Here is a 23,561-nt window from a genome sequence, read left to right on the forward strand (position 1 = left end):
GTGGATTGTGAATGTGGGTTATGCATGTAGATGATGCATATGAATGATGCATTTGGATTGTACATGTGGTTGGTGCATGTGGATGGTGTGTGTAGATGGTGGTTCATGTGGATGGTGCACGCGGATTGTGGTGCATGTGGATGGTACATGCAAATAGTGCATGATTGTATGATTCACAGTGTATCCATTGTGTCATAGTGTACAATGCATTTGTTTTGCATTCCTTACACTAATTTCTGTGCATTTAATTCTTACTGGGAAATTTTGAAAATTGCAGCTAATTACAGTACAGTTTTCTCATATCATGTGAAAACTACATGAGATTACTCCATGACCTTTAGTTTACTGGTTATTGAATATTTACTTATAACGATCTCATACTTACATTATCCAGCACTATCATTTCTTAACTTCTCTAGAGAGTTTCTAGTTGTGTTCTACAGGATTGTCTGATTGTAATAATGATCCCTTTGTTGTTAATAATTTCCATTTATTATTGGTGTTTGTTCTTTTTGTTTGTTTAGTTTGTAGCCCAGGCTAACATTGAATTTGTAATCCTCCTGCTTCAGTCTTCCCCATTCTGGGATTCCAGATATGTTCTACCATGTCCAGTGACTTTTGTCTCTTTAAACATTATTAGCATGCTTCACTTGCTTCCTGTTCATAGAAATCTTCTCTTTACACAGATTGCATGCATCTCCCTTGAGGTCTATCTCACTTGAGATAGATCTACAGTGGAAATCTAGAATTTCAAGACAAACAGGGAGCGTGTACTAAAACAGTTTCCTCCACAAGGGCTGGTGTCCTGAAGAGAACATAATGGTGGTGGTGGTAGTGATGATGGTGATGGTGGTGGAGATAATGGTGGTAGAGATGATGGTGATGGTGGTCATAGTGATGGTGGTGGTGGTGATGGTGGTGGTGGTAGTGGTGGTGGTGGTAGTGGTGGTGATGTTGGTAGTAGTGGTGGTGGTGGTGGTGGTGTGGTGGCAGCTTGCTGAATAATTGTGAAAGGACATGCTCTATGAGTTAACAGTACATCTATTTACTGCTTCAGGGCCTCAAACTTTATAAACTGTATGGCAGAGGTAATGAAAATATTTATGGTATCTACAATCATAAACTGATTTTGAGGGTACTTATCCTCACACAACTTACAAAAGAGTTTTTGATCTTATTCCTAGCATACTTCCTACAGTTACAGCTCCATGGGCACTCAATATAGCTGTTGCCATTCCTAGAGATGAGTTATTTAAAGTTTATTCTTTAACAAGAATTAAAACCCTTGGAATTCTATTACAAATTTGGGCATTTTTATACCTGGTGGGAATTTTATGAGGAGAGCATAACCTATAGGGAGAATGGACTGTATTTGTGGCAACTGTAACCACAGAGCTAGAGAAATGGAAACTTAGGCCAATGGTTTTGTCTCCAGTGGGATCATGTGGAGGTGAATGGCCTCTGTATCAACCCTCCAGCTGGATTTCTCTCCATCTCCCATCTTATAAAAGAGAACGGGCATGTGACTTTAAGAAATTATTCTTGGTTGCTTTAGATAAAACTGTGGGTTTAAAGACAAACACAACAAAGAACCATTCTGTTGCCATGTCCCTAAATTACAGAAGCACTGGAAAAAAATCTCAAAACTGCACTTAGCAAATACTATAGGACTTCTATCTCCATCTTAATCCATACTGTACTAAGAATTTTATTAGAGAATGAAATGACTGCCAGCTTAAGAAACATGATCAATGAAGCATCAAAAATGTAAAGACGTTTAGAGTAGCCATAGTACACACCATTAATTTTTAATTTAGACCTAAAAGTTTCCCTGTGACTTGGCTGGGGCAATGATAGCGAAGTGCTTGCTTTGCAAACACAATGGCTGAGTTCTGATTTATCCTCAGCAATGCATGACACCCAGTGGTAGTCCCAGCACTAGGAGGCACAGAGAGGGGATCCCTGTGGCTTACTGGTCAGCCACTCTAGCCCATTGGTGAGCTCATTGGTGAGAAACCATCTCAAAAAAGGTGAAGAACAATAGAGAGAAAAACACCAGGCCACCCACACATGCACACATGCACACACATGCACAAACACATGCTTGCACACACGCATGCACACATACATGCACAAATGCCTGCACACACACACACACACACGCACACACACATTTTCTGTAATACATATCAGAATGTTGAACATTAAATAGAAGGGAGATTTTGAAAATCATTGGTAGATTCAGAGAAACTGATCAGGGAAATGGATTGAGATTACTCTCCCAGACTGAACATAGGAAATGGATTGTGTATTTTGCCTGGGTGAAAGCAAGGGTTGCAAAGTCACAATGGGATGGAAATGGCAGATCCATTATGTGTTTCTTACTTAATAGCTTCATATGTAAAATATAGTTAGTGGCATATGAGAATAAAATACTTTTACAGTACATATTTGTGACTTTTTTGCTCCTTCATAGTTTTTCTCCTTCATCCATTCCTGGGTAAAGACAATCTAGTCCATTGCATAACTCCATTTAACATGGGAAGACATCCATTGTTCTGGGCTGCATCTCTGCATTATTCAATATTATCTTATTTTCATTATGAAAGTGTGTGTGTGTGTGTGTGTGTGTTCATTTTCTTACATGTTTCTCTCAGTCAGTAAAACATATCACTTTCTGCCTGTGTGATACAATCTGCCCAAACTCCTATCTTCTCAGAAGCTCTGTAAGTCATTTGTGAAAACAATATATTATGGACTTTACACTACATATAATACATGTTGTATATGTCGTACAAAAATAAAGTGTACTGTATCTTGTCTGGCACTGTTGCACTTTGACTCCAGTGGTGCTCTGTAAAGGCAGGATCCTGCATTCTACCTGTAATGGAATGAACACCCAGACTGCCATTGTTCTGAAAGCCTGACTGGCATTCTTTAATAAAGCTCAGAGCCGACTTCACAGGCAGCATGATAGCACAGATAACTCTGAGTAACAGATCCCAGGATAACTAAAATTCAGTTCTTAGCCCTTCAATGAAATCTAAGGGTCCAGCTTCAACTTAATAAATTTTGAGTTATCTAAACTATACATTAAATATAAGCTGGACCAGTAAAGAGTATATTTAAATAAGTTAGAATCACCGTGTGTTGATAATTTATATAAGCAGTTGAATAGATTTGAATATATATATGTTCAAAGTCTGTTAAACTGGAAATTAATATTTAAAAATCATTTGGCAGTTGAAAACAAGTATAGGAATTATTCCTGATAATAAAATTATTGTGACTAGAAGTTAAAATTTTCTAAATGTTTTATCTCCCATCTACCATGGTTACCATCTTATATGTTGTTCAGACAATGGAGTCAAGCCCTCACACTATATGAACCACAATGCTAAAAATCCATGGTACCAGAAAAGGTGACTGAGAGAGGTAAACTCAGTGGATTGAGGGGAAGCTCCAAGGAGTGCTTTGAACAGGAGATCATGAGGACCAGTAGAAAGACCGAATCTTCTCACACAGCATATAACTTTAGACCTAGATAATAAGAAGTGAATCCCTGCTGATATTTTAACATGGTGATTTAACCCCTAAATGTGCAAAACATCAGCTGTTGATAACTCCTGGGTACCAAGTTAGCGCCAATGGAAGTGCTACTGTCTGACAACAGTAATATAAGACAATGCTTGATTAGTGATCTGTCCTCTGGTGTCAAGTCCATAGAAGTGGGAGAGAGGAGGAGCTGCATTTGCTTTATAGAATCTCAGATCTGGGGGAAAAAACTCACATATATGAACCATGATGCCAGAAACAATTCAGTTTTCACGATACCGGTTTGCTTTTCAGAGAGATTCTGTAAATATCCATCAGTGCCAATTGCCTCTAATAACTTGACCATCTGGTTAGAATTTTTTATAATTGGATTTTCTCTCCAGAGAGATGGAGATCTAAAATGATGAAAACATCTTTCATAAAGATGTTATGGGTACAAAATTTTTACTGTGTATCTGGAGTTTAGATAATGTCCTCAGGAAGGGAAACATCACCTCGATGGGTTAGAAACGGTTCCGTCATAAGCAAGTATGCCCAGCTTGGGAATTGATAATTGGGGATGCCTAATGGACACAGGAAATGTTGAACTGTGTGTATAAAAGCATTGCATCTACTGTCAAAGATATTTTGAAATGTGTTATTTTTTTACACCCAGTTGTATAAAAGGTAAACTACAAAAGTCCAACTCCTCAAAGCAAAGTCCTTGGCTTATTTGGCCTGTCTTGTGTCTTCTGTCTTGACCTCTCTGGTCCAGAGCATGGGAGAACCCCAGCCTCACCAATGACTGGTGTCACCTGGGTTTGCCACTGGAATGTGCCTTGGTTTCCCTGAGCAGAATGATTCTAGGATATACCAAGGTGTCTATTGAGCCTTTTGCTCATTATTTGATCGAAATTTTTTGTCATCTTTAGTGTGATTAATATGTTAGTATGAACATTTACAAATGCCCGAGCTTACCTTTCTTTTTCTTACTGATTATTTTGAGAAACTGGAGTTTCTGATTATAGAGGATAGTGTTTAAATTTATTCTTGAATGTTGATTGCATGTGTCTGAAAAATTCCCAAATATCCCAGTATCACAAAAGTTTTATCTGATTCTTAAATTTTTATCTTCAGTGTTACAGTTTTAGGCTTTGCATTTATGATCCAATTCAGGTTCATGTATATAGGGACTGTAAGATCAATTTTACTTGTGTGTGGCATGTGATCTGTAAGATTTAGTTTTCTTTTAAGTATGGCTGTCAAAATAGCTGCTCTAGGACATTGTTGAAAAGCTGTCCTTTCTCCATCAAATAGACAGACTCTCTCTCTCTCTCTCTCTCTCTCTCTCTCTCTGTGTGTGTGTGTGTGTGTGTATGTGTGTGTGTGTGTGTGTGTGTCTGTTATGTTCAGTGTTCTGTTACTAAACTAGAAGTCAGACATGAATCTTTCAATTTTGCCTTTCTTTTCAAAACTATTCAGGATATGCTGTATCATTTTACTTTCTGTGCAATCTTGCAATGAGCTTCTTAGTGATACTGAAGGAAAGCCTTATGTCTTTTGCCTCGTTATGTAGTTTTGTGACAAGGTTGTCCCTACATAAGTCAGGCTAGCCTGGAACTTGCTATGGAGGCAAGCTGACCTCAAAGTCACTACTTTGCTGCCTCAGCTTTCCAAGGGCTGGCCTCCTGTTTTTAGTGAGATTTGCTAAATTAATAGAGCATTATGGGAGAAATAACATCTACAAAACTCCTGAGTTTTGTAGTCTTCTGGGCATAATTATGTTCTCTATTGATGTCAGCCATACCAAATTCGCCTTATCAATGTTTTAGAGTATGTAGGTCTTTCCCTTTTTGTTACATTTTTACATTCTTTGCTAAGAGATATTTTGGGCAGTGGGGAGAGGGCATTACATACAGGGTCTTGCATTTTTGCTCAGGCTGGCCTGTAACTCTCAATCCTCCTGCCTCCACTCCCTGAATTCTAGAATTATAGCTCTATACCACCATATCTGTGCTTTACATTTTAAAAGAAATGCTACTCTAAATAGATTGTCCAATTATTGCCAGTTTGTTGTCAGAATGTAGGGACACAATTATTTTATATCACTCTTTAATCATTAACTCTTGCTAAATTCTTAATGTTTTTTTTATCAATCATATTTTCTACAGGAAAAAAATTATCATGTGTGAATCATGCAACTCTATCTATTATCTTGCCTTCATACTGTTGTTTTTGTGTGTGTGAAGCACCCCAAAGTAATATTCAATATGGTTCTGGCTGTTGATTTCTTATACATGCCCTCTCCTCCTTGTTGAGCTGAGGGAGTTCATTCTCTGCCTGCAAGTCCAGGGTATCTGTCAGAGTGCATGAAGCTTCATGGAATGTGTTTTCTTTTAGTGTTAATATCCATGTGATTCTCCTGCTTTGTCCTGCTGTGTAGTGACTGGGCATCATCTCTGTGTGGCCCTCACCTTGCTTTTCCTCCACACCTTTCCACTCCATCACTCCATTTGTCAGCATTTCTGTCCAGCCTAAAATGCCTTGTTTCGGATTTCCTATACCAAAAATCTATAGCTTACTACTTTTCTGCTTCTAACTGTCGTTTCTTCATTTCCATCTTCAAAGGGTGTTAATATAGAATGTAAAATTCTGAGTTGGCAGAGGTTTGCGTTGCCTTTTGGCTCCCAGTGTCTGGTGTGAAGCTGACCAACTGTCTGGTCCTTCCCTGAGTTTTATAACCCTTATTTCCTTTTCATTTATTGAGCTTGAGTTTTTCCATTCTTTTTAAATTCATAAAGTGTGTTTTGAGCCAAAGTAGAGAAGATTTTACCCACATCCTCTGGGTTGGCTCTATTGTGGCTATTTTCCCAATCTTTCTCTCAGTCCTTTCCTTCGGCAGCTTAGACTTGATCTTACCTGGCAAGTCCCCATGGCAGAATTCATCATGTAAGCCCTGTACTGTACTTTCTGTGCACCTTTGTTCACAACTATTTGTCCTCTTTCTTGCCTCTTCTCATATGGTGCTCATTTTGCAACATTTTGACCTCAAAAACTTTGCACTGAGTTCTCAAACTTTCTCCTACTTCATCTTTATAATTTCTAGGCTGAGATTCTCTGTCTGTGTGTTCATTAAGAATACTTTTCTTGAAAATATTTTAACAGGTACTTTAAAGTTCTTGTCTGTTAATTACAAGACCTGGGTCATCCCAGTTTGTGTCTACTGGATGCTTCTTTAAACACTGATCACTATCCATGTTCATCTGTTTACATATGAATGCAGACGTGTGTGTTTAATAATTGCTCTGCATTCTGGATTCCAGGAGTGATTTAAATTGAAGGCAGCTAGTTATTTGTAATTCTTTTATACATGGCTCTTGGCTTTAGCTGTTCATTGGGTTTGTCTGGTGTAGCACTCTTAACTTCTCTTTCCAAATACTGGGACCTGAGTGGCTTGGTCAGTTCTGAAGATGTGGTTAAAGACTATCCCCTTGGTCTCTGCACTCACAGAAACATGTGACCTCTCATGTTTCTGTTTCCCATGGACTTTGCCTGGTGTCTTGACTTCTCAAACTACAGGCATATAGTCTCACATTTGTCCAAGGTCTTGTCATCACCCCCCCTGAAGACTTGATCTTTTTGTGGCTGTTCCCCCCCTCACCCCATTGTGTCCTTAAACTTCCCACTGTTTTTCCAATTCTGAATTGCTCCCAGTGTGTCCTCAGCACGGGATGGCTGCTGTGCTAAATTTCACTCTGACTTAGATCACAAGTAGGGTAATTTTTCCGAGAAGACATTAAGGTCTCATCTGGAGTCTTCCTTTACTTAGGGATTCCACTTTTCATATGGTTGTGGCACTTGGGAGGCTAAGATGTGGTGTTCAAGGCCAACCTAGGATACATAGAGAGTTTAAAGTCATCCTGTCTATACTAAGACCCTGTCCCAGGACCCAAAAATAACTATATAGCAAATGCAACACAGCAAAACCTAGTCATTTGTGTGTACTTTGTCCAACAAAGTACAGTTTTTGAATGAAAGGTTACTCTTTAATGGCCAGGAAGCCAGGTTTGGTAGTAATGCAGTCTTCTAAGCTAGGCAGATGACTAGGTGATAAAGTGGTTGCCACAAAACATCAGGACCTGTGCTCAATCCTCAACACCCTCATGAAAAGCCAAGACCAGAAGTGCCAGCACTGGGGAGGTGAAGTCAGGAGGATCCTGTGGTTGTTGGCTAACTGGTCTAGCTGAATGACTGAGCTCCAGGATCAGTAAGAGCCACATGTCATAAAGCAAATGGAGAACAATTGAAGAAAATACCAGACACTGATTTCTGATGTTTATGTGAACATTCACATAAGCATGTTTGCCCACCTGCAAAATCTTGACTACACACAGATGAGCATGGACACACACACACATGTGGACACACCTCACTCATTGGTTTTTAACCCACAGCATCAATTTGATACATCTAGAAGGAGCACCTTACAATTACCAAGGTCCTACACATTAGAGATTCTGGTTCAGAGAGTTGAGGGGATCCAGGAATCTGCATGTCTAACATATGCCCCTGTGGGACTGATGCCACAGATCTGGGAACCACACTTTGAAAAGCACTTGCTTAGAAATAATTCTTGAGGAAAAATATTGGGGCTCACTCTATACAAATATACATATGTACATATATACATATACCATGTACACACACATATGATCTATTTTATGTCTCTCTTGATTTTTGTGTTATTCTAAACCTCTAGTCTATTTATTGTTTCTTCCAGTACTGAGGATCTGGGGTTTCACACATGCCAGGAACTGGCTCTACCATTTGTATCATTGCATACTGAGTTATAACTACTGTCACCGTTTTCTTTTCTTTCAGTTTTTATTTTAAAGTAGAGTCTCACTAAATTGCCCAGACTGGCCCTGTAGATACTTTGCAGCCCAAGTTGACCATAAACTTGTGTTTCTGCTACCTTAGCCTCTGCACCAGCTGGGTTGATAAGCACATATCATCATAACTGGGACAAATAACTATTTTACATTAAAAACGGCATATTCCCTATTTGATTGGTAATACAAACAAAAAATATATAAGAGAATAGTAGAATTGTTTGTTGTTTTACTTTAAATAAAATTTACTTTATCATCCTGACATGTTTTATAACATAGTTTTGTATATTCAAGAAATAAATATTTAACTTTTATTTCATAAGTTGTTAGAGTTTTAATTTCTTATATGTACAATTGACACATGTGGGGCATATATATGTGAATGTATGTATGTATTTGTGTGCATGTATGTACACTCATGTGTGTGTATGTATACACAGATGTCTCAGTACTTAATTAACAAAATACAAAATGATCATAATCCTGTATATCAAGCGGGTTTCTAGACTATTCTCCTGCCCTATCACAAGGGTTCCAGTGCACATATTATCCACCCAGTAATATCCTTCTGTGTGTGTGATGGGAACTGAACTTACGGCCTGTACTTGCTAGGCAAGCACTGTACTCCTGTTTCCTTGGCCCCAGGAATTTTTGTCTTCTCCATGTGCCTCCATTATATCTGGGTCTCTGCTCATGTGTGACGATCTAGGAAGGATGGCTCCTCTGTGCTCTGACTCACACACTTCTCATCAGAATTGGGCTCATAATGGCATCAACTTGGTGAATGGTATTTCTATGACCATGACATGATGTTCACGGTGTCTACAGAGCAGTTGTTGGGGATAGAGTGGTATCCCTGTTTGCCACTCTAGAATTGACTTAGTTGAGAAAACACATAGGCCTTCCTTACTCTTCCCAGTTTTAATCAATATCTGATAAAATTTCACTTTCTTGCCTCTTTAATTCATCAGAAAATGTGTTCCAGGAGCTTTCCTTGGCTTTGTTAGAAAGATCTATGATGGCACATTTAAGATATTTTTTTTTCAGCTGCAAGGTGAGATAGAAGCCATTTCGATTTCAGCTTCAGATATTTATTTTCAAATATTTTTGTGAAGGCATAGTGATAAAGCAATCGCAACACTAATTCCTCGATACCCTTTTTTAACAGATTCATTTCGATGGCTGGGACCATAAGTACGACTATTGGCTGGACGCTGACAGCCAGGACATCCACCCCATCGGGTGGTGCGATGTGACAGGGCATCCTCTGGAAGTGCCATATGGTGAGCAATTTGGTCTTTGCTGTTGCTTAGAAGTGTTTACTCGCATTCCACTGTTAATGTTGCTTATTTATGTCATTATAGTCATTTGAACTTGGAGTAACAGATAGGTGAAGCAATTAATCAGCATTCTAGCTGCTCTGGCAGCCAGTTATTCACAATTAAGCCTCAAAGGACAAGCTTTAGACAGATGAGCTGCAATAGTCACTAATAAATAATTCTTGTGTTTTCCAAAGCGATCTTTTTTTTTTCTACAATTTGGCTCGAAGAGCTGAGCCAGAATTTCTAAACCCATCTAGATTTTGGTCATTAAAGTTTGATCAGTTCTTTAAGCACCCCATAGTAATTTTATCTTATACAACAAATTATAAATTTTTCAAAAATATTAAATATTCACAACTTCAAAAATGTCTAAAGTAAAAGTGAAACAGCATTCTATTTTACTGGGATCTGCATTATTTCTGCCTTTGTAGCCACTTCCAGCTAAGGCGGAAATTAAGCACTCTACATTCTAATGAGCCTGTGACTGGAATACCTTATTTTGTCTGAGGGAGTCCTCTGACCCAATTAGGCTGGCATGGCTAGTCCAGTTCCAGGCCTCTATTCCAAAGACATGCTCCATTCTCTCATTTGTTTTCTTCCTCTTGCTGACTCTCCTTCCATCCCTCAGCTTCTTAAGGGGAAGTTTGAATGTTAATAGTGAGAGCAGCTGATGCTGGGATGCTAAGAGTGAGGGATGCTGCCCAATGATGATGGTGCTTGTCCCTGCTAACTTGAGGCCTTACCACACTCATGATGATGTACTACATCTTGTCAAAGCAAAATCAACATTTTGTTAATATCTGACTTAAGCCCCTAAATGTTTTCCATGATCCTAGGTCTCTCAAATTCAACAAAGGTGCCTTTTCCAGGATACTTACAAAATATCTCTAACCCAATAATCTACAAAAGTGGAACTGAAGGAGACTGGTCAGCAACCTGTAGAGGTTCCAGGCCATAGAAAGGTGTCAGCATTTCTGTTTGTGCTGCACACTGATCCAGCATGCGTGTGTGTGTGTGTGTGTGTGTGTGTACAATGAATGTGTGTATGAGCATATGTGTGTTTATGTGTATGTGTGTGAGTGGGTGTTGCATATATGTATGTATGTATGTATGTGGATGTGCATGTGTATGTATGTGTGTGGATGTGTGGATGTGTGGATGTGTATATATGTATATATATGCATGACTCTGTGTAAGTATGTGAGTGTGTGTATGTGCACAAGTATGTGTGTGTGTGTGTGAGTATGTGTGTGTGTGTGTGTACTCATGTGAGTGTACAGGTACAAGTGCCTGTGCATTTGGAGACTAGAGGATGACATGAGGTGTTCTCTATATGGCTGCTTGTCTTATTTCCTTGAGATGAGGTCTTGCTGGCCTGAACTAGAGCCTTTGGATTTCAGCTAAACTGGCTGGCCAGTGAGATGTCCTACTTTACCTCAGCTGCTCAGTGCAAGCATGCTCAGCTTTTTAGAAAGCAGGGGCTAGGGATTTGAACTCAGGCCCTCATATTGTACAGAATGTGCTATTACCCACTGAGCAATCTGTCCTGCCTCAGATCCTGCTTCTTATTCTCTCTTAGCTACATACCCCAGCATGCCAGGACATAGGTTCTCATGTCAATTAGCATGACACCCCTCACTCCAGCACCCACTTTTCAGCCAGTGATTTTTTATCTAAGGAGGACTTCAGCCTGAAGAGGGATGGACCAGCATCACCAACACAGGGTAGGCTCTCTCTCCTCCAGCTCACCTGGCTCACTCTCCTTGTCAAACTACCCTGAAGTTTCTACATCTGAATCTGCACCAAACTTTGACTCCACCTAAGGACACACCTTGATCTTTCATTGATGTACCTCCCTGTCTCTTGTCCCCCATCTTTTGGAGCTCTGTCACAGTTTCACAAGATTCTCAGAGTCTGGTCTATTCTCTGAAAGTCCAAGTTCTAGACAAAACACAGCCTGGTTATTACACATGTGTAGTCACAATGTTCAAATAGGAATTAAATACTCTGCTTCCTGTCTATGTGCCTTCTTGTGCCTTGTTTCCACATCCATAAGGCAAAGAATAGATTCTTAAAGATAAATTTATAAGCATGAAAGGAGATTAATATATACATACTAGTTCAAAAACTTCTGCATTATATTGGAGATATATATTATATTATATATATAATATATTATATATATGTTATATCATAATATATTATATTTATCTGCTGTCAGGAAATGTAACATTCCTTAGGTTTTCATTTTTATAGAAGGCTGTAAATTATCAAAGCTTTAAAATTTGAAAATAAGCAAAAATTAACATGATTAGAGCTTTCTTAAGTAATTTTAGTTTGTTTGTTTCCAATAAAAGCACACTTCTGAGTGTTGCTGGCAATGTTATATGATTGTATTTTTTTCTTGTACTGACTTGAATCTCTAGAATTTGGGGAAAGGAACTAGAGCAATTGGCTATCTTTCCTTGCTCAACGTTTGCTATTATTTGTTTTAGATTTTACATTAATAATTATTGATTTAGTGGAATTTGTTTTTTGCTATTCTTAGGGTCAGACTCATTCATATCTTCATCAGGAGTCTTTGTTGATTTTTGATATGTAAATGTAAAGCCCTGCTTGTGACGTGGTTTAGTAGGTACCACCCATGACCCCACTGTAAAAACACACCCACAGATATCTACAGCTCTATTTCACCTTTCTCTCTTTCCATTCCTACTCCAAATATGATTCTGTTCTTTTACATCAAATTCTTTTCTACTAGAAAGCAGTAACATAGAGTTGGTCTATTTCCTACAACAAGAGAAGCATGAGGCTCATTGCTTGTGTTACTCATTGCAAAGCATGGCATTGCTTGTGTTGATGAGCTCATGGCTGGCTATTTCCATTTCTTTTTGGAAGTAGATGGTGTGGTCCCTCATACCTTCAGTCTCAGTGCCCAGGATCATCTGGACTTTGAACTCCTTTGTATTAAAGCAGCCCTTCTCTCAATGCCATGCCTTTACTGGCACATCGTTCTCCAGACACCCTCACTTCTACCACATGAGCTCACTGAATGCATCAGAAAAGTGTGAAGACAAGATTTCCCCTTTCTCTACCTGCTCTCTGCACCCAGCTTTCTTGCCAGAGGCAACTGAACCCCCAGCTAGTGACTAATGCTCATGTGGTAGATCTTGATCTTCAGTATATCTCTAGGTTGTTTATACAAACAACCCTAATAAGTCATGTTTCATTTCCTGAGTGGTTCATCTATATATTTATATAATCCAAACTATACCTTTCTCCTTCTAGGTATCTGGTATCTTTCACAATCAGGTCAAAATAATTTTATTTCATAAATCAAAAACTAAAACTAAAACCACACATAGAATTGATCATTGTGAACAGATAAGTCATTTACCACTAATTTTGATATATTGTATTGGCATTTCTACTTTAAGATAATTTTCTTGAGACAGAGTCTCACTATATTGTTTTGGCCAGATTGGAACTCCCTATGTATATTAGACTGGACTTGAACTCACAGAGATCCTCCCATGAGGATTAAAGACCTGTGAAACCATACTGGCCCAGATAATTTTTACATTCTACAGTTTTATTTGTGTAACTCAACAATTATCTTCTGTAGACTATGATATGTGCTATGCATAATGTTTTATTGATCAAAACTTGCAAAGACTTTTAAAAGTTTAGAAAATTCAGACTTGGAGAAAATCTTAGACATCATGTAATTTATCTTCTTCTGAAATTTGAACTTGACTTGAATGTCACCTACTTTATTAGTTTAAGCTTGTAAAGTTTCAAAAGATTCCAAATCAAGTAGCTTACCAGTAATATTAGGTAAAAATAAGAATGAAAATATGTTTTGAACTATTTGTACCCCCTGTTATTCTCGTTGCTTTCTTCTTTATGAATATAGTTTCCCTTCCAATCATTTGTTTAGTATTGCAATAAATGTCCAAGAAGCAAGGAGGCAAATGAGCATGTCCATATATGCTACATGGTACACGTACACACATACACACACACACACACACACACATATCTACACATACATATACACACATATTCATACACATACATGTACACAGACACACACATGCACACAATGCTCATATATGCTTTCACACATACGTACACACATATTCACATGCACATATGTGCATACACACATGAATACACATGTGTACATATGCCTGCACATGTATGCCCACATGGACACAGACACAGAAATGAACACACATATGCACACACACACGTACATACTTGCATGCACAAACACATACACATACATACACAACATATATATACATGTTTTATTTTCAATGAGCTCAGATTTTATGTCTAAAACAGCTATTCTTTCTAGATGGATTGAATAAGAATAAAGAAAGCCACATAGCTGCCTGGGTATAGTGAATATTAAATCAGCTGCTGATGTGGAGAGATTAAGAAACATGCTGCTGGGTGAGACCAGTAGGGACCTGTAGGAAGTTGCTTGGCTGAGTTCAGAAGTAGGTAGCTCAACCAACAACAACCTCTCAAGAGGGAAGCTGACCAAGCATAAACAAAATTCAAACTCCTCAGTCCTGATACACACTTTATGAGAATCTATTAGAATTCTAGAACTTTCTAAATAAATGGTTAGTCCCCTTTGTTTCTATTTTGCTAGTGTCATTTAATCTCACTGTAGAAAATGAGCTGAGGCAGAGCCCATGCTGGCTCCACTCCGACTTTCTTGCTCCTTGTAAGGGTCCCAGACATCTTTTATACCAGTGGGTGGCCATGCCACAGGTGTGGGCCCTGTCAGTCACAGAAGCTGCTGCCTCCCTCAGTTGGGAGTTGGATCAGTGATGCAGTCGGTTAGTCCTTCAAGAGTAACCCCACACCATATGGTTACTTGGGAAGCAGAGTCATAGATGCCCATCCTGTCTTCACAGGATTACAAAAGTTAGCTCTGCTTCTGGATGCTCCTTCCCAGTGTCCTGCATGGACTGCTTGAAACCCATGTCCATGTCTCTTTTCATACTCTGGCTTTGTCCAGCTTTTCACCTGGTTGGCTACTATGAAAGTATTAATTCGGTTTCTTTCCAACAGGCTAAAATATTCTGTTGGCCATGTTCATCCTAGAGTCACATAACACTTCTATATCTTAAAAATGTGTACTTCACAGAGTATCCAGGGGCACCCACGATTGCCTTCTTTTATTTATTAGGAGTGTGTGTGTGTGTAGCTGTGTGTACGCAGGTGTTCATTAAATTGCATCTGCCTTGAGCCTTGAGATAGCATCTCTCATTAGCCTGGAATTCATCAAGTCTCTTAGGTTGGCTAGGTTGTATGTGATTTTTCAGGGATCCACCTGTTTCTCCCTTCCTAGTGCTGAGGTTTAGTTCTTTTCACCATGCTATGTTCTTTTAGTGGGTCCTGGGAACCAAATTCATGCCTTCATGCTTGTGAGGAAAGCACTTTACCAGCTGAGCCATCTCCCCAACTCTAGGATTGTCTTTTGGCAGCATTTTAATAGCACCATTTGGAAGATGTAGCCATACCCACATTTTATACCATAGTTATTCAAATAAAGCAAATTTATATACTACATGGCTGATTATTGACACGCAGATTATCAATTCTTTTGAAAAAGGGTGTGTTCAACATTCCCTGTGTTAGAAATCATCAAGTTGTAGAAACAAAATGGCAGACGTCCGAGATACACAGCCTTGGGTTTAGGCTTCTGGCGATGTTGAATAGGTTACTTTACCTCTGGGCCTTGCAGTATGGAGACTAAACATAAAGTTTCAGCTTCCAAACTGCCTGTTGACCAGCAAGAGACAAGCTACATGGAAGGCAGGCGTGTTTCACAGGCCCCTTCAGTATTCCTTATTGGCCCAGAATATTAATAAGGTGTTTTTCCCCTACATGCCTGTTAAAATTGGACTGTGGCAAAAGTACTTGCTGCTCATTGAGTGCCTATTGATTACCATTGAGGACCTCAAAGCATTTAAAATTAATTATTGATTCAGGAATATGATGAGCAAGTGCTATAAACAAAATTGAGCTAAGAACTAACTTTACTACTTTTTAAATAAGAATTGGAATATATTATGAATGTCAAGGGTTAAATCAAACTATTCCCACCTATTTGTTCAAAAAATTCTAGTTGTGAGGTAAAATGAACATAACCAGCCTTTACCTGAGGCCTCTCCTCCTCTCTTCCTCCTCTGTTCTCTCATGCCCTGTCTCCTCAGTGTTTTTGTGTGTGCAAGACAATGATTCTACCATCGACGCGTGCCCCTGACTTCCTTCCCTACATGGTGATTAAGACAATGAACCTTCCTTGGGTCTCCAGGTACCCCTTTTCTCAGTCTATGCTTATAGCTCCCTGTCTTCTGAGCTGAATCTGTTCCTTGTACTTAGTCTAATCTTACCTAACATTTGAGTACTGAAAATGAATCCTTTACAGTCCAGTGTCATGGTGTGTGGCTCATGATCCTCTGGAACAGCAGCTCCACAGGCACTGAATTCCCATGCACAAACATACACACCAACATACTTACAACTTTAAGAATAAAAACAAATCTTAAAAAAAACAAAGCTTGCAGCAGCAGCAGCAGCAGCAAATCCTCTCACAGGAACCAGACTTGAACAGATAAAATATGTGATATGAAACTTCCCTGCAATGCTTTCAGGTCAGAATAAAAACAGACAATAAAAGTACGCCAAGACACAGTGGCTATAAACAGTACAGTTGAGCTGGGACCGTTGGTTGCTTTAACTACACACCTATGTGGGCTACCACCTGCGGCTCTCAGACTTTCTTACCAGGGTGCACAGAAGGTATTTGTTCTGAGATGGTTAGAAGCACACAGCATGAGAAGATCTGGTGGAACTTGAAGTGATGTGGTGAATTATGTAGTATCCAGATGATACTATTTCTTCCACAGAGAGACACAGGAAATGTTCTGGAACATTCTTTGTGAGATCCATCACACCTGATAAGTCTTGACTCTTAATTCTTATGTTCCCATACTGGAAAAACAAAAACAAAAACAAAGATTCTCTCCTAGTGTGAGTATAAGATTACATAGAAATCAGACAGATTTTTGGATCTCTCTTCCTAGAAAATCTTGGTCAACCCAGAACAGGTACTTTATCCATGAGAGTTACCAAAGATATGCATGTAGAATATAATATTACCAGTTTCTCTGTTCTTGTTCAATCTAGAAGTGAGGGGACTGATTTACTCAGAGATGGGTGATGGGCTGTGGTTAGACCATATACCCTGCCCTGCCCTGAATGCTGTAGATGTTCCTGCATTAAACTGGTAAATCTCCTTCTATGGTTTCTCTTCCTCCTCAGTAGCTCCCCCCACCCCACACACACAACTGGGATCAGGTAATTTAGTTGATATAAGGTTTAGAAGCCATATCTTACCTGATGGGAGGGTGAGTCTGCATCTTCTAGCAATATTAGCAGTATTGAATGGTAGCCAGAAGCTCTAGGGCCAGGGCTTGCTCTAGGGAAGGAAATGTCTAAGCTCTTCCCTCCCTTGAAGAGGAGACCCTGGGAGGACTTTAGGCAATCCTTGGAGTTAGGCTTCAAAGCAATCCTCCCATGATGAAATGATCCCTAGCTGTTCATTCCAGTCCCTATGCATCTCTCCCTGAAGCCTTTGTTCTTGGTCCCAGGCTGCTCACCCAGTATGTCTCCAAAACTGTCTACCTTCTTTCTGAGGCATACTATAAATTAAGGGACCCCTCCATGGCCCGCTTGGCTGTGTTAAAGGGGAAACATGGCCTTAGGCTCGTCCACTTGTCCAATAGCCTGCTTTATAGGAATAGAGCCAGGTGGGATACTTTCCTAGAGATGCCAAGCCAAACAAGAACCAAACGAAACAGATCACCAATGGAGATGATTTGACCAGGCTCATTTAAGGAGTTCAAGATTGTATGTACCAAGGTGCCCACTTTAGGGCCAGCACAAAGAGAGGTAAATGGGACTATGATGGCATGTGTGTGTGTGTGTGTGTGTGTGTGTGTGTGTGTGTGTGTGGAAGAATATACCTCTGACCCCCTTTTTCTTCCTTCCATATCTTCCCTGTTTTTTTTTTCTTTTTCTTGAACACAAACTACCCCCACCTCCAGAGCCTTTGGCTGTACTATCTTCTATTTCATTTGCTCTTCCCATAGATTTTTTGAGAATTAATTCCTATTTATCTTTCTTAGAGAAGCATTTATGGTCACACTGTCATGTCCTGAGTAGGAGACAGTGGATACTGTGCCATTCTTTGCCCTTGGTCTAGCATCCCCAAATAGATACCTACGCTTCATCTAAGAGTGGAATGATCACTTGTGACCCAAAGACTTTAGTCGCAGTCCATCTTGGGTTCTTACCAGCAGACTTCTTCCTTTTCTTTCTCTTCTCTCCCTCTCTTCTTCCTCCCCTTTGCCTTCTTTTAGGTAGGCTATATGTGAAGATCAAGATGGCCTCAAACTTGTGCTCTTCCTGTCTCAGTCACCCAAGTGCTAGGATTACCAGTGTGTGCTTCCATATCTTCCTTTGGTGGGGTAGCCATTTTAGCTGTTGTTCTGGAGTTTGTCTAATCAGGCCTCCTAGGAGAGCCAAGGGCCAGACAAGCCCCACAACTGAGAAAGGACATTTCCATGAACAGGGAGCTGGCAGACAGAAAAGTGAGATTTCCTAACTGGTTTCCATGCCCAAATAATTTAGCTTCTGTTTGATTTATATTTGGAAGTAATTGCAAAGCTGGATTACAAAGCCAATACAATGCAATATCATTACCAAATAAAAGTTTATGCTAGTAGAATACTCACATGTACTGTAATGATAACACATACAGCCTCTGCTGCTTATGTTAAGGACATGGGGAATAGGACTAACTAATCAATTTAACTATTAGACATAAATGAGCACCATAGAACATAGCTTGGTAAAAGATTCAGCTTGGGTTCATTACACAGCAGACATATACATGACAGAATGACTTGGAAATGGACCATGTGGTCTGGCCCATTGCATATCCTGTTAAGTGAGTTAAATAGTGACAGTCTGTCAGGAAATGAACAATTGATAAAGCTTTCTCTAACAGACTTTATTACAGCATCTCTGGAGAATGGAAAACTTTTATTCAATTAGGTAAAAATTTGCTTGGATTATGAAGTAGAAGTCAGTCTGAGTACCTTCCTCATATGGGACAACAAATTCGGTGATGGTTGAGACCATTCCAGCAGTGACATATACGAAGTGCTAACCTGGCAGCACCAGCACATTTCCAAATCTGCTCTAGTTTAAAGAGAACTGTAGAAGGAACCTTTCTGGAAGTACTTGTTCTCCCAAAACACAGCAAGAAGGTAATCAGCAGCTTTAAGAGTCCCCGAGTACTCATTGACTTAATAGACAATTACAGCATATTGTGCTTTAAAAAGCTAGCTATTTTAGAAGTCCCTAATTACAGATTTACATGATAGACTTATCAAGAAAAAATAATACATTTCAAAATGTGCTTACAGCCTTAATGATATTATCTATTTTAAATGCTCCTTGACAAAGGGCTTATCCGGTGTCTGCCTTCTGCATGTGTGGTGGCAGATATCACTTTGTTCTACGTGTGATCCTGGACTTCTGGTCCTGCATCAGAATAGTTTGGCAGAGCACTCCCTCCCACCCCACAGCTAGGTGACTCCACTCTCTCCCGGTCTCTGTTAGCAGTTGAAAGGCACTGGAGAGCTACTCTTGGTTACCAAATATACAGACCAGCTCTGCGTGTGTTGCAGAGAATAGTTGCAAACTTCTGCTGAAAGTCATGAGGAAGATGGGAGGATAGTAAAGCCCAGCACATTCACACCAGCACAATCCCAGTTGTGATTCCCCTCTGGCCATGGGCTTATAGAGGTCAAGTATGTGAGCACACGGGAGGTCTGGATGCTTCAGGATTTCTCTAAGAGAATTTTAATCTTACTCAAGAGACTGTAATAGCATCCAGGTAAAGGAAAGGGACTTGATCAGGGATTGTTTTCCTGTCTGCAAACCACTGTAGGGCCCAGTATTGAAAACTTCCTAGATGAAGCCATTGATTGATGGCCAGTGATGCAACCCAAGGAGGCAGGCTACCACTGGATAGATAAACTTTATACCTCTAGTGTATTGACTGCTGTGCTAGACTTGCAAATTTCCATCAGACATAATTTTTGTCTCAGGAAACTGTGGGTTAGGAGGATAATGAGTCCCCTCTCCCTCATGAGTGCACATCCACACTGTTGCCTAGGCTCAGGAAACTGTGGGTTAGGAGGACCCCTCTCCCTCATGAGTGCACATCCACACTGTTGCCTAGGCTGGCACTTCCATGGCTGCCTGAGACACAGAGATAATTGGATGGCTACCTTGGCTGATGCCTATATTAGTATTTAGTGCCAAGGCAAGAGAACATGTCACCTCCATGACTGGAGTATCTTTTTTCACAATCATGAAGAAAGAAGGTGTGGGGGGAAACTCCAGGGCTGCTCTCAAGGCAAGCTTAGTGATGTTTAATCTCCAGCAAAAGCTTTTGTTCATTTGTCTCTCGTGGTATTAAAAAAGCTAAGTAGTCCTTGACAGCTTATTTTACAAATAGATGCATCCTGAAATGACTCATAGCAATAAACATAGAACCAAATATTTGTAATGAACACAGAAATAATGCTCTTCACATTGAAGAGAAGGATATAGTGGTGATGGGGTTTCTTCGCTCAGCATTTTAAGTAAACAAGAATGAAGCCATTGAAATGACACAAACCTAAGCTATAGTGATCGCCGAGGAGAGACAAACTTAGGAAACTGGAAATGTGTTACATATTTAGAAACTCTGAGCTTTTGCCTTACTTTTATCAAGAATGCTCTGATACTCCATAGAAGTGAGAAAGTAAAACGCAGAATCACTTTTGGTTAGCAAAGCTTTGTAATCTCCACATAAGACCACTATCATTAGCAGAAGAGAGACTTAGCACTTAGGTCTTTGAGTAGTGATTTTGAGCAGAGGTCCATCCAGTGTAGCCACTCACAGGACTGACACAGTTACAAAGTCAGAAGTACTTTGAACAGCCATGGCCACCCCACCGTTTCTGATATGACCCACTAGACTTGACCCCCAGCAAACCAGGCTTCTGCCGTCACAAACACACACACACACACATACACACACATACACACACTCACACACACACATCTGGTAGCTTTCTGAAGAGTCCTGTTACGTTTGCTTGCACTCCAACCTTCTCACAGGTTTTCTATTTGCAGCGTTATTTTGGTAAGCATTGAGATGAAGGTCATTAAGCCAGTGGTGGGGGGGGGGGGTGAAATGCCTTTTCCTACAAGACACCAGTCCCTTAGATCCTCTAACTCTCCTTATTGCTGTGTTCCTTTACTGCTTTTCTGAACATTAAAAACATTTACTGTCCTAACAAATTGTAGAGCAGAATAAAAGAAATGTGGTTCTGTAAGTTTTTATTCTTTAATGTGCAGTTTATGTGCCTAAGATTGACAGAGATACACACCATCATTGGCTCTGAAGCCTTCATTCTCAGTTTTATTGCAATGCACTTGCTTTGTGATGGAAGTCATTAGAATAGGAAAAGAATCCTTGCAGTATTGCAAATGGTATTGCAATACTGACAGCTAGAAAAAAATCTAATAAGCTGGCTAAGCTCCGACTCCACAGCTTATCCCAGCATTGGGTTCTAAATTCAGCAAGTACTACAAAAGCAAGTCTAGTCAAAACCTGTGGGAAGCATATCTCAGCAGGCCCAGCCGAGCAGGCTACTTCCAACCGTCAACCCAGACTATGAGCATCATGGACAGCAAGGTGAAGTCATTCAGAGCTGTCGAGAGCACTTGAGAGACAGGAAAACAGCATTTTAAACATTAAATGATGTTTAAAACCATTGTAAAACATCAGAGAGCACTATGTTCAGGAGACTGCTCATACTTAAGAAACATGTTGAAAACGAGGAGGGTAAAAGTCTCTGACTTCCATGTCCTTGTAGAATCCACTCAACTTGGACCTACTTAATAGCTAGCTTTTTGTCTCTTGTGGGTACTTCCATATGCTATGTATTTACATACACACAGAGAGAGAGATGTACATAAACACATATACAAACAACTGAGAGGGACACAGTGCTTCCCGACTCACCTTACCAAGCCAGACTCATCCTGATGCTGAAGCCAGATAGAGTTACTAAAAGGAAAAATATGTATGGGCCAATAATTCCTGATAAGCAAAAAAAAAAATGCAAAATTTCTCTTCGAAGTACCAAAATTGATATAATTTATGAAATAAATGAAGGACAAGCACCAGGTAGTTATGTCACTAGATGCACAAAATGCTTTAGAAAAAACTTAATATACTTTGATGACAAAAATAATCTTAAAAAAAAAAAAAACAAAACAAAACTAGCTATAGAAGGAGAGGTCCTCAACATAAAACCACTATGACAAGCTCACAGCTAAGATCATACCAAGATTGGAACAGGAAAAGACTGCCTACATTCAACAGTTTTATTGAACATGTTGCTTGGAAGACAAGAAATTAAAGACATCCAGATTGGAAGGGATAAAGCTAGTATCTCTTTGTTGATTGCATTATCATATATATATATATATATATACATATATACATCTATATATACATATACATATATAGATGTATATATATGTGATTTACTTGTGCATATATATATATGTATATATATATATATATGATACACACAGAGAAGGGGAGAAAGGGAGAGAGAGGTAAGAGGGGAGAGAGAGGGAAGGAGGGAGGGAGACACACACATACACACATACAGAGAGAGAGAGAGAGAGAGAGAGAGAGAGAGAGAGAGATTTCATCAGAAACTGTTCCAACTACTCCACATGGAGAAAAATTAAATTAGACCCTTACATTGTATGCATAAATTAACCTAAAATATGTTTACAGCTTAAGTGTTAAGACTTGAGGCTGCAAACCTTCTAGAAGAGAGCACAGAGAAGCAGATCCTTGACACTGGTTTGCTTATCTGTGGCTTTGCTCTGAGACATGCTATACCTATGTGGTTGTTCTAGTCTGTAACTCCCTAAGACCCAGCTGGCCTCAACCTTAGTCAGCTTCTCTTCCTGAATCTCCCTAGAGCTTGGATCTCAGGCTTGCAGCTGCCTGGCTCTGGCATTGGTCTTAACAGTAAGCTTCTGAATTTTACAACACAAGCAACAAGAGTAAAAGCGAACCAGTGGCAGTGTAGTGGAAAAGTTTCTGAAGACCGAGGGAGAATACAGAAAGGCAACCCGCAGAAATGGAAAAAGTATTTGCAAAGCACACAGTGGGTGAGCAGTGAAGATCCCCCTCTATAAAGAACTGCACAAGTAAATTACAGATAAACCAGTACTCAGGGCATCTCCCAATTCTGTCCTGGTATGCAGCTGCAGAAGAGCCTTTCTAGAGGCTCTGACAGTACCCCACTAATACAGAAGTAAAGGCTCACAGCCATCCATTGGACTGAGCACAGGGTCCCCAATGAAGGAGCTAAAGAAAGTACCCAAGGAATTGAAGGGTTTGCAGCCCCTTAGGAGGAACAACAATATGAACTAACTAGTACCCTCAGAGCTCCCAGGGACTAAACCATCAACCAAAGAGCATACATGGTGAGACTCATGGCTCTAGCAGCATGTGTATAGCAGAGAATGGCCTAGGCGGTCATCAAAGGGAGGAGAGGCCCTTGGTCCTATGAAGGCTCTATGCCCCAGTGTAGGGGAATGCCAGGCCCAGGAAACAGAAGAGGGTGGGTTG

General features: G+C 39.8%; 1 protein-coding gene across 3 annotated transcripts in view; it reads left to right on the plus strand.

The window, feature by feature from the left end:
* Window positions 1-23,561, plus strand: part of L3mbtl4 (L3MBTL histone methyl-lysine binding protein 4) — a 472,751-nt gene that overhangs the window by 246,917 nt on the left and 202,273 nt on the right. For all 3 annotated transcript variants that reach the window (XM_031368651.1, XM_031368654.1, XM_031368653.1), the window contains one exon: window positions 9,595-9,709. In XM_031368651.1, the coding sequence (XP_031224511.1) occupies window positions 9,595-9,709 (115 nt within the window). The remainder of the gene's footprint in view (window positions 1-9,594; window positions 9,710-23,561) is intronic.

Source organism: Mastomys coucha, unplaced genomic scaffold (genome assembly GCF_008632895.1).
Source record: "Mastomys coucha isolate ucsf_1 unplaced genomic scaffold, UCSF_Mcou_1 pScaffold14, whole genome shotgun sequence".
Classification (NCBI taxonomy): domain Eukaryota; kingdom Metazoa; phylum Chordata; class Mammalia; order Rodentia; family Muridae; genus Mastomys; species Mastomys coucha.